The sequence below is a fragment of the Littorina saxatilis genome, unplaced genomic scaffold, assembly GCF_037325665.1.
Source record: "Littorina saxatilis isolate snail1 unplaced genomic scaffold, US_GU_Lsax_2.0 scaffold_1451, whole genome shotgun sequence".
Lineage (NCBI taxonomy): Eukaryota > Metazoa > Mollusca > Gastropoda > Littorinimorpha > Littorinidae > Littorina > Littorina saxatilis.
The window spans coordinates 2,275-15,000 of NW_027127464.1; the positions used below are offsets into that span (position 1 = coordinate 2,275).

General features: G+C 41.0%; 1 protein-coding gene across 1 annotated transcript in view; it reads right to left on the reverse strand.

Annotated features, from left to right (window-relative positions):
• Window positions 1-4,467: 4,467 nt before the first annotated feature.
• Window positions 4,468-12,726, reverse strand: part of LOC138955918 (cell death-inducing p53-target protein 1-like) — an 8,840-nt gene continuing 581 nt past the window's right edge. Inside the window, exons 2-3 of the mRNA XM_070327421.1 lie at window positions 12,038-12,206; window positions 4,468-5,409 (exon numbers count right to left, since the gene is read on the reverse strand). Coding sequence (XP_070183522.1) covers window positions 5,280-5,409; window positions 12,038-12,206 — 299 coding nt within the window. The 3' untranslated portion in view covers window positions 4,468-5,279. The remainder of the gene's footprint in view (window positions 5,410-12,037; window positions 12,207-12,726) is intronic.

Below are 12,726 nucleotides of genomic sequence, written 5' to 3' on the forward strand. Positions count from 1 at the left end.
TTTAGTCAAAACTTGACTAAATATAAAAACGAACTGGCAAACTGGCAAAAGTAAACAACAAAAACTACTTCATGAAAGGTCATACATTCATCAAAAACAAAAACAACAAGTCGCGTAAGGCGAAAATACAATATTTAGTCAAGTAGCTGTCGAACTCACAGAATGAAACTGAACGCAACGCAACGCAGCAAGACCGTATACTCGTAGCATCGTCACTCCACCGCCCGTGGCAAAGGCAGTGCACGTGGAATTGACAAGAAGAGCGGGGTATTCGTTGCGCTGAGAAGGATAGCACGCTTTTCTGTACCTCTCTTCGTTTTAGCTTTCTGAGCGTGTTTTTAATCCAAACATATCATATCTATATATTTTTGGAATCAGGAACCAACAAGGAATAAGATGAAAGTGTTTTTAAATTGATTTCGAAAAAAAATTTTTGATAATAATTTTTATATATTTAATTTTCAGAGCTTGTTTTTAATCCGAATATAACATATTTATATGTTTTTGGAATCAGCAAATGATGGAGAATAAGATAAACGTAAATTTGGATCGTTTTATACATTTTTATTTTTTTTTACAATTTTCCGATTTTTAATGACCAAAGTCATTAAATAATTTTTAAGCCACCAAGCTGAAATGCAATACCGAACCCCGGGCTTCGTCGAAGAGTACTTGACCAAAATTTCAACCAATTTGGTTGAAAAATGAGGGCGTGACAGTGCCGCCTCAACTTTCACGAAAAGCCGGATATGACGTCATCAAAGACATTTATCAAAAAAATGAAAAAAACGTTCGGGGATTTCATACCCAGGAACTCTCATGTCAAATTTCATAAAGATCGGTCCAGTAGTTTAGTCTGAATCGCTCTACACACACACACACACACACAGACACACACACGCACACACGCACATACACCACGACCCTCGTTTCGATTCCCCCTCGATGTTAAAATATTTAGTCAAAACTTGACTAAATATAAAAACAACAAGTCGCGTAAGGCGAAAATACAATATTTAGTCAAGTAGCTGCCATTTTTCAGCAAGACCGTATACTCGTAGCATCGTCAGTCCACCGCTCACGGCAAAGGCAGTGAAATTGACAAGAAGAGCGGGGTAGTAGTTGCGCTAAGAAGGATAGCACGCTTTTCTGTACCTCTCTTTGTTTTAACTTTCTGAGCGTGTTTTTAATCCAAACATATCATATCTATATGTTTTTGGAATCAGGAACCGACAAGGAATAAGATGAAAGTGTTTTTAAATTGATTTGGACAATTTAATTTTGATAATAATTTTTATATATTTAATTTTCAGAGCTTGTTTTTAATCCGAATATAACATATTTATATGTTTTTGGAATCAGCAAATGATGGAGAATAAGATAAACGTAAATTTGGATCGTTTGATAAATTTTTATTTTTTTTTTACAATTTTCAGATTTTTAATGACCAAAGTCATTAATTAATTTTTAAGCCACCAAGCTGAAATGCAATACCGAACCCCGGGCTTCGTCGAAGATTACTTGACCAAAATTTGAACCAATTTGGTTGAAAAATGAGGGCGTGACAGTGCCGCCTCAACTTTCAGGAAAAGCCGGATATGACGTCATCAAAGACATTTATCAAAAAAATGAAAAAAACGTTCGGGGATTTCATACCCAGGAACTCTCATGTCAAATTTCATAAAGATCGGTCCAGTAGTTTAGTCTGAATCGCTCTACACACACACACACACACACAGACACACACACGCACACACACACGCACATACACCACGACCCTCGTTTCGATTCCCCCTCGATGTTAAAATATTTAGTCAAAACTTGACTAAATATAAAAACATGGAGTGCGTGTATCTGTGTTTCGATACACAGACGTTCGGAGAAACACGAACGTCAAGTTCCAGTAAAACGACCCCTGACACACACATTTCGACCCGTGCACAAGACGTTGTATCGATAAACGAAGCACAAATAAGAAACAATAACAAGTCGCGTAAGGCGAAAATACAATATTTAGTCAAGTAGCTGTCGAACTCACAGAATGAAACTGAACGCAATGCCATTTTACTCGTAGCATCGTCAGGCCACCGCTCATGGCAAAGGCAGTGAAATTGACAAGAAGAGCGGGGTAGTAGTTGCGCTAAGAAGGACAGCACGCTTTTCTGTACCTCTCTTTGTTTTAACTTTCTGAGCGTGTTTTTAATCCAAACATATCATATCTATATGTTTTTGGAATCAGGAACCGACAAGGAATAAGATGAAAGTGTTTTTAAATTAATTTGGACAATTTAATTTTGATAATAATTTTTATATATTTAATTTTCAGAGCTTGTTTTTAATCCGAATATAACATATTTATATGTTTTTGGAATCAGCAAATGATGGAGAATACGATAAACGTAAATTTGGATCGTTTGATAAATTTTTAATTTTTTTTTACAATTTTCCGATTTTTAATGACCAAAGTCATTAATTAATTTTTAAGCCACCACGCTGAAATGCAATACCGAAGTCCGGGCTTCGTCGAAGATTACCTGACCAAAATTTGAACCAATTTGGTTGAAAAATGAGGGCGTGACAGTGCCGCCTCAACTTTCACGAAAAGCCGGATATGACGTCATCAAAGACATTTATCAAACAAGTCGCGTAAGGCGAAAATACAATATTTAGTCAAGTAGCTGCCATTTTTCAGCAAGACCGTATACTCGTAGCATCGTCAGTCCACCGCTCATGGCAAAGGCAGTGAAATTGACAAGAAGAGCGGGGTAGTAGTTGCGCTAAGAAGAATAGCACGCTTTTCTGTACCTCTCTTTGTTTTAACTTTCTGAGCGTGTTTTTAATCCAAACATATCATATCTATATGTTTTTGGAATCAGGAACCGACAAGGAATAAGATGAAAGTGTTTTTAAATTGATTTGGACAATTTAATTTTGATAATAATTTTTATATATTTAATTTTCAGAGCTTGTTATTAATCCGAATATAACATATTTATATGTTTTTGGAATCAGCAAATGATGGAAAATAAGATAAACGTAAATTTGGATCGTTTTATAATTTTTTTTTTTTTTTTACAATTTTTCGATTTTTAATGACCAAAGTCATTAATTAATTTTTAAGCCACCAAGCTGAAATGCAATACCGAAGTCTGGGCTTCGTCGAAGATTACTTGACCAAAATTTCAACCAATTTGGTTGAAAAATGAGGGCGTGACAGTGCCGCCTCAACTTTCACGAAAAGCCGGATATGACGTCATCAAAGACATTTATCAAAAAAATGAAAAAAAACGTTCGGGGATTTCATACCCAGGAACTCTCATGTCAAATTTCATAAAGATCGGTCCAGTAGTTTAGTCTGAATCGCTCTACACACACACACACACACGCACGCACACACGCACACACGCACACACGCACGCATATACACCACGACCCTCGTTTCGATTCCCCCTCGATGTTAAAATATTTAGTCAAAACTTGACTAAATATAATAAAAGCAAAGAAAATAGCAACAAGATATGCAAACATCTAACAAAGCCGAGCAAGTAGAATGACAGGTATAATGCAAAACAAAGAGGTACTGAGTCGGAAACAAGATCGCGATTCTTTCCTTCGCTGCACGACGCAAATCTTCTGTGACCTTTGACCAAACGTAGCTTCCACATTCGATCACTCAGCTCAATATTTACAACAGAAAGCCGAGGGGGTGGAATACCGAGATGAACCTACAGGATAGAACTGTGCATCCTCAAACCTGACATATTCATCCCAACATTTAATGAACTCAAAAACACAGAAAGTTGCTTTCACACGCCAGCTCATTCTGATAATCCTCGCTCCACGGCTATCGTTGATTGCCAGTGGTTATCAAACCGGGACTCGTGTGGTTATCAGCACGGAACCCGTGTTTCAAAGCATGGCTCCCTGGGTTGATTGCGCACTTATTTTCTCACTACCAAAATGATGACAAAAACGATGTTTGGTGGTTTGTTGACAGACCAGCTTTTTTGTCGGTCCTCGGGGGGCATAATGACTTTTTTTCATATTTATTGACCGCGGCCTTCGGCCTTGGTCAATAAATATGAAACAAAAGACGATATGCTCCCCCTCGGACCGACAAAAAAGCTGGTCTGTCAACAACCCATCAAACATCTTATAATGTGAACAGGCAAAGTAGAACTTAGTTATTGTTCACAACTTATTTTCTTTGCACAGCCCTTTGCTTATGCGTCGTCTGCTTCCCTTCTTTGTATTTACTGTGTACCGTTTTGGTGGTTAGCTCCCCTGATTCACCAAGACTGACCTCTTTAGAGGTTGACCTAATTATCCAGTCTCATTGGTCCAGCGGGCCATGTATCCATAGCTGACTTCTGAATTGGTGTAGGGATTTTAAGATGACCATTTACATAATCTTGTAAACTCTTTTTGGAGGCAAATTGCATTTTGAATAATATTAGGGAATTGTTTAAAAGGTATTCTTTAGGCACGTTTTTCTGAGCAACTTACTTGTGTAAGTTGAGTGTTCAACGTGTGGTCAGCGCACTATTTTGCATTGCCCAGTTATCTTAGCTGCAGTCAGTCCCGTACTGCTCTAGAACTGAGTAGTCCATTACTCATTGTGCCATCTTGAATGAGTGACAACATTGTTTATCTTCTGGCTGTTTTTCATCAGTTTGATCTGATTCCGGGACAGTATGTAAGCTGATGCCAACCTGTACCAGCTGTTGATGTGAGGCGACCCATGACCGCCTGTTTGTTGTTTATTTTCTGCCCTGAGGTGTGAGGTGATGTGGATGTGTAAATGAATAAACCCATGCACACTCTACGCTGATGTTCGAGTTCTCCTTCCCCTTGTTACATATATAATCTCAACAGATTTGTGGTGGCCTTGGTCAAAATGGTATTATCCCATCTTCACACACACAGCACGTTCAAGACATCCATAGTTATGAACAAACATCCAGGATTTCGTTTGTAAAACTGTGAATCGAGGCTCAAATATTCACACAATTTTAATAATATGCACAGAGGAGTGATCTGCAGTCACGGGACGTGTGACTTGCTGACATTCAAAGGGCGATAACTGGAATCATTTCTGATGATTACCACAGGACTATAACGGGACTACTTTCTACATACCCACACAACTACACCGAGGCTATAACTTGAAATACTTAAATGATTTCTAACGGACAACAGAAGGCGTTCTTTGCGTAGAAGGCGTCCTCTCATCGAAGAGTCTCGCATTGCGGTCTCCAATGTACGCTACAGTTTGAAGTTCAATATCCTAGATGATGCCTGCCCCCACCTCTGGTAGGAAGGTATCTTCCAACCTCCTGTTTGCAGTTGCTGCAGCGGTGAATCACATCTTTCATTCCCTCCCACAGACACGGCAGGAAACAGCAGCACCTGAACACACAAACAAACACACACACACACGCACGCATGCACGCACGCACGCACGCACGCACACAAACACACACACACACCCTCACACACACACACACACATACACACATGCACACATACACACACACACACACACACACACACACACACACCCACTCTCTCTCTTTCAATGAACTGGCCTTCTTGTATTTACCCCTATCAGGCACACTCACAAACTCTTTGAATAAACTGCCCTACTAATACTACCCTATACATTGGCAAACACGAACTCTGTCAATAAACTGCCCCCAGCTTTGTACCACGCCGGGGGAAGTGTTACGGCAGAAACATCGCCGTGTGTTACGGCAGCATTCTGCAGTCCGGTAGTCAACTAGGTTTCGAGTGCGAAAGGTGTGTAACTTCCAAAGTAATAATTACTGTGTCTTAACCTTTGCCGTGCTTCCTGGGTTCACCTGTACCCAGAGACACACTAAAATCATTGTAACTCTGGAACCATTAAAGGTATCGTTTTGAAATTTTAAGTATCTCTCACACACCTAATTTGCTCTCTGTCTGCAAATTTTTAGTGTGTACATGACAAAACATCAGAATTAATTGATTATGATAATTTACATAAACACTACCGATGGCGCGGGTTCACACATACCCATACTTTTAAAGAGTAGTAGTGATTGTAACTATCCCTCTGCCGACGGCGCGGGTTCTGCTACACCCATAATTACCAAAGCGGCGGAACAGTGTCTGTCTGCCTGTTTGTCTCCAAGAGACTGTCTGTCTCTCTGTTTGTCTGTCCGTATCTCTCTGTCTGTATGTCTGTTGTCAGTTGCTCTGTCTGTCTGTCTGTCTGTCTATCCGTCTATCCGTCTATCTGACTGTCTGTCTATCTGACTGTCTGTCTCTGTCTCTGTCTCTCTCTGTCTGTCTCTCTCTCTGTCTGTCTCTCTCTCTGTCTCTCTCTCTCTGTCTCTCTCTCTGTCTCTCTCTCTCTTAGTCTCTCTCTCTGTCTCTCTTTCTTAGTCTCTCTCTCTCTCTTTCTTAGTCTCTCTCTCTTTCTTAGTCTCTCTCTCTCTTAGTCTCTCTCTCTCTTTCTTAGTCTCTCGCTCTCTCTCTTTCTTAGCCTCTCTCTCTCTTTCTTAGTCTCTCTCTCTCTTTTTCTTAGTCTCTCTCTCTCTCTTTCTTAGTCTCTCTCTCTCTCTCTCTCTCTCTCTCTCTCTCTTAGTCTCTCTCTCTCTTTTCTTAGTCTCTCTCTCTCTCTTAGTCTCTCTCTCTTTCTTAGTCTCTCTTTCTCTCTCTCTCTTTCTTAGTCTCTCTCTCTCTCTCTTTCTTAGTCTCTCTCTCTCTTTTTTAGTCTCTCTCTCTCTCTCTCTTTCTTAGTCTCTCTCTCTCTTTCTTCGTCTCTCTCTCTCTTTCTTAGTCTCTCTCTCTCTCTCTAGCTCTTTCTTAGTCTCTCTCTCTCTCTTTCTTAGTCTCTCTCTCTCTCTTTCTTAGTCTCTCTCTCTCTCTTTCTTAGTCTCTCTCTCTCTCTTTCTTAGTCTCTCTCTCTCTCTTTCTTAGTCTCTCTCTCTCTCTTTCTTAGTCTCTCTCTCTTTCTTAGTCTCTCTCTCTCTCTTTCTTAGTCTCTCTCTCTCTCTTTCTTAGTCTCTCTCTCTCTCTCTGTCTTAGTCTCTCTCTCTCTCTCTCTTAGTCTCTCTCTCTCTTTCTTAGTCTCTCTCTCTCTCTTAGTCTCTCTCTCTTTCTTTGTCTCTCTTTGTCTCTCTTAGTCTCTCTCTCTCTCTTAGTCTCTCTCTCTCTTCTTTAGTCTCTCTCTCTCTTTCTTAGTCTCTCTCTCTCTCTCTTTCTTAGTCTCTCTCTCTCTCTTTCTTAGTCTCTCTCTCTCTCTTTCTTTCTTAGTCTCTCTCTCTCTTTCTTAGTCTCTCTCTCTCTTTCTTTGTCTCTCTCTCTCTCTTTCTTAGTCTCTCTCTCTTTCTTAGTCTCCCTCTCTCTCTTTCTTAGTCTCTCTCTCTCTCTTTCTTAGTCTCTCTCTCTCTCTTTCTTAGTCTCTCTCTCTTTCTTAATCTCTCTCTCTCTCTTTCTTAGTCTCTCTCTCTCTTTATTTGTCTCTCTCTCTCTTTATTTGTCTCTCTCTCTATCTTTCTTAGTCTCTCTCTCTCTCTTTATTAGTATCTCTCTCTCTCTTTCTTTCTTAGTCTCTCTCTCTCTCTTTCTTAGTCTCTCTCTCTTTCTTAGTCTCTCTCTCTCTTTCTTAGTCTCTCTCTCTTTCTTAGTCTCTCTCTCTCTCTTTCTTAGTCTCTCTCTCTCTTTCTTAGTCTCTCTCTCTCTTTCTTAGTCTCCCTCTCTCTCTTTCTTAGTCTCTCTCTCTCTCTTTCTTAGTCTCTCATTCTCTTTCTTAGACTCTCTCTCTTTCTTAGTCTCTCTCTCTCTCTCTTTCTTAGTCTCTCTCTCTCTTTCTTAGTCTCTCTCTCTCTCTTTCGTAGTCTCTCTCTCTCTCTTTCTTAGTCTCTCTCTCTCTCTTTCTCTCTCTCTTTCTTAGTCTCTCAGTCTCTCTCAGTCTCTCCCTCCCCCTCTCCCTCCCCCTCTCCCTCCCCTGCAAGAGGTCGGTGAAGGGAGAAACTCGATGCAACCACTGAAGTAGCGCTGTGGGTTTCCCTGAACCCACCCCGTCGTTAGAGAAATAAACGGTAAAAACCCTCTTTCAAATGTATGGGTTCAGACAAACCCGCATCGTCGTTAGAGGAATAAACGGTAAAAACCCTCTTTCAAATGTATGGGTTCAGACAAACCCGCATCGTCGGGAGTGTGTAGTCAAAAGCGGCATCCGGCAAAGGTTAATCATCGAAGCTAGCAACGTTGATTTGGTCTCAGCGGATTCATGATTGCATGAGGATTAACATGTTATTGGTTTGATTTTTGAGGCTTCTGTTTTAGATTTGTGACAGCGTCGTGTTTGTTGATATTGTTCGATTTGGGGACTTTTTTTTTTAAATGGTGGAGATTACAAGAGGCTTGAAGCAACACAGGTAATTTGATCAGGTAATGTGCAACAGTGCACTGATACGGCCGCCCCGCTTCTCTGCTACGGCTGCTGACTGTTAGGTGTACGGTAGCCGGCACTCATTTTATTCGTTTAATAATGTTATTGCTAAAGTTTATGACAGTTTGCAAACAAATATGAACGGGTTTCACTACACATGTGTGTTATCAGTAATTTTGATTCCCTGCCCTCTTTTTAAGCGTGCACATAGTTTTACCTGGCATGCACATGACAAGATCAAATGTCAATTGTCAATAACAGGCGCTGAAAATCGAATTTGGTAGGCCAGTTTGTCGCAATTTACCATAAACCATTGTGATCCAATGACTGGCCCGGACTACGTTCTTCGAGAACCAGCAGCTTATCTCAGTGTTTATAATGTCTTGCTCGTAAAACATGATTACCCGCTTCGCCGGGTACCGGCTTCGCCGGGAAGAAGTAGAGCCGAATATTAGGCTGCGCCTGGGACCCGGCTTTGCCGGGTGTACGCCGGCTTTGCCGGCGCACGAAGGAAAGTAGATGAACGCGCAAAACACTGGAGACATTCTAAAAATAGTAACGTCCAGTGACCTTCTAAAAATAGTAACGTAGTAACGGGAATATGGATTGACGCCACACGGAGGAAGGGAGATAATCGCGGCTGAAAACACTGGAGAAGATAAGGAAGAGTTACTGGTAGTGGATCCCGACAAAAAAACAAAAAAAAAATCAAAAAAAAATCGGTTCAGCGCGCACAGCGCTGCGCGCTGAGAGCACGTGTTGAAATATCTCATGAATGAGGTTGTGTCCGGGGTGTAGCTGAATACGGTGTCCAAATTTGAAAAAGATCCACCGAGAACTTTGGCCGTGCATCGCGAACAGACAGACAGACAGACACTAGTCGTATATATATATAGATAAATAGGTGTCGGTCTTCATGGCTTGCGTTAGCGTGGTTAACCAATTTTGGCCGGCAAAATCCCATGATGGCGAGAAGTTATGCAAGATAGAGAGTTATCCAATGGTATAACTGAATTATCTCTGTATTAGTCAAAGAATGTTTACCAGTTAATGACTAACTGTGTCTGTGGGGGGAAAATCCTGTGTATTCAATTGTATTTTGAAAGGCCTAGAAATGTACAAAAAGCTATTGGTTTTATGTTACAAAGCGTGTTTTTCATTCGTAAACTTGGATTAAATGTCTGTTTGCGGCGAGAGCTACAGGGTTCGTTTTGGGTGTTGAATAGATTGGATTGGATTGGATTGGATAAGATTTACAGTCCAGTGAGGTTACCCTCATGGAAATTCGGGCTGCTTTCTCCCCGGGGAAAGCGAGCTGCCATACATACGGCGCTACCCATATTTTTTTTTTCCTGCATGCGTGTATTCATGTTTCCTGAGACTTAATGCCGTGTGAGATGGAATTTTTTTTACTTTATTCCAAGTCCCACGGGTATTTGATGGACATTTTTATCTATGCCTGTACAATTTTGCCAGGAAAGACCCTTTTGTCAATCGTGGGATCTTTAACGTGCACACCCCAATGTAGTGTACACGAAGGGACCTCGGTTTTTCGTCTCATCCGAAAGACTAGCACTTGAACCCACCACCTAGGTTAGGAAAGGGGGGAGAAAATTGCGGCCTGACCCAGGCCTGGACACGCAACATCTCGCTTCCGAGATGACAACACACACGAGGAAGGTATTCGAATTCGTGTTTGAGCGTTCTATTTTTCAAATCTAAATGCTGTGTTTGGTAGTCCTTTAGACGGTGATAGATTCTCCTGCGGTCATTGTGTTTGTTTATGTAATGCAAAGCGTGTTAGTGCTGTATGGCACGGAATGCGCATGCCTTTTCAAGACTATAGATTTGACTCAATCCAACTGTTTTAATCTGCTTTGACAAATGGGTATATATGACGAACGGAAGTCCGGACTCCCGACACAAGAGGGTTGGGCAAAGCAAACCCCTTGCAGATTACATTTAATTTAATTATTTGGCATAGTTTCGGAGCAGTTTTGAGCACATCATTGCAGGTGTTTCTAAATTACAGTAAGTTGAATGACCCTGACCTTGTTAAGGACCACATTGCACGAACACTTTCCAAAATGGCGCTTTAGGTGTACTAACTTTAACCCATACAGGAAAACACAAACTGTGTCAATGATCCACCAGAGTTGCACTTACTCTTGCAGGCAAACACAAACTATGTCAATGGGCTACCAGAGTTGCACTTACTCATGCAGGCAAACACAAACTATGTCAATGGGCTACCAGAGTTGCACTTACTCTTGCAGGCAAACACAAACTATGTCAATGGGCTACCAGAGTCGCACTTACTCATGCAGGGAAACACAAACTGTGTCAATGATCCACCAGAGTTGCACTTACTCTTGCAGGCAAACACAAACTATGTCAATGGGCTACCGGAGTTGCACTTACTCATGCAGGAAAACACAAACTATGTCAATGAACTACCAGAGTTGCACTTACTCATGCAGGCAAACACAAACTATGTCAATGGGCTACCATAGTTGCACTTACTCATGCAGGAAAACACAAACTATGTCAATGAACTACCAGAGTTGCACTTACTCATGCAGGAAAACACAAACTATGTCAATGATCCACCAGAGTTGCACTTAATCATGCAGGACAACACAAACTATGTCAATGGACTACCAGAGTTGCACTTAATCATGCAGGAAAACACAAAATATGTCAATGGACTACCAAAGTTGCACTTAATCATGCAGGAAAACACAAACTATGTCAATGAACTACCAGAGTTGCACTTACTCATGCAGGAAAACACAAACTATGTCAATGGACTACCAGAGTTGCACTTACTCATGCAGGAAAACACAAACTATGTCAATGATCCACCAGAGTTGCACTTAATCATGCAGGACAACACAAACTATGTCAATGGACTACCAGAGTTGCACTTAATCATGCAGGAAAACACAAAATATGTCAATGGACTACCAAAGTTGCACTTAATCATGCAGGAAAACACAAACTATGTCAATGAACTACCAGAGTTGCACTTACTCATGCAGGAAAACACAAACTATGTCAATGGACTACCAGAGTTGCACTTACTCATGCAGGAAAACACAAACTATGTCAATGAACTACCAGAGTTGCACTTACTCATGCAGGAAAACACAAACTATGTCAATGGACTACCAGAGTTGCACTTAATCATGCAGGAAAACACAAACTATGTAAATGGACTACCAGAGTTGCACTTAATCATGCAGGAAAACACAAACTATGTCAATGAACTACCAGAGTTGCACTTACTCATGCAGGAAAACACAAACTATGTCAATGGACAACCAGAGTTGCACTTAATCATGCAGGAAAACACAAACTATGTCAATGAACTACCAGAGCTGCACTTAACCATGCAGGAAAACACAAACTATGCCAATGATCCACCAGAGTTGCACTTAATCATGCAGGAAAACACAAACTATGTCAATGGACTACCAGAGTTGCACTTAATCATGCAGTACAACACAAACTATGTCAATGATCCACCAGAGTTACACTAATTACTCATGCAGGAAAACACAAACTATGTCAATGATCTACCAGAGTTGTACTTACCCCATGCAGATACACATTGCGGCTATGACGTAGGTTCGCGAGCCGACCTCCCTGTCAATGAAGGTGGAGACCTGACTGTGACAGTGAGGACACTGGATCTGCACGGGCGACAGGGAAGTCATGCACAGCATGTTGGTCGACATCTGGGGCATCTGAAGCTGGATCTGTACTGAAACCACATGCAAGCTAAGTTTCAAATGGTTGTTGAAAGCGTGAACATAAAGAAAGAGAAGACAGTAAGGGTGTGACATCCTTTGGCTACGACAACTACGACGAGAACTTCGACGATAGTATGATCACCCAGACAGACAGACAGACAGACAGACAGACATACAGACATATAAACACACAAACACACACACACACACTCACTCACTCACACACACACAAACCCACACACACACACACACACACACACACTCAATGCAGATATTGTTAAGAAAAGTACAAGTGATGGTGAGAGAGAGAGAGAGAGAGAGAGAGACAAGACAAGACAAGACAAGACAAAATCTTTATTATCGAGGGTAATAGATAAGCAAGAATATTGCTTTTTTACATCCAGCCCTCGCCCTAATATAGGGTCAACAAGAACAGAAAACAATATAATCAAATAACTATCACATCAAACTTATAATACATTATATATTACTTACTTACTTACTGCCTTTCACGCCTGGTGGCGTGTATGG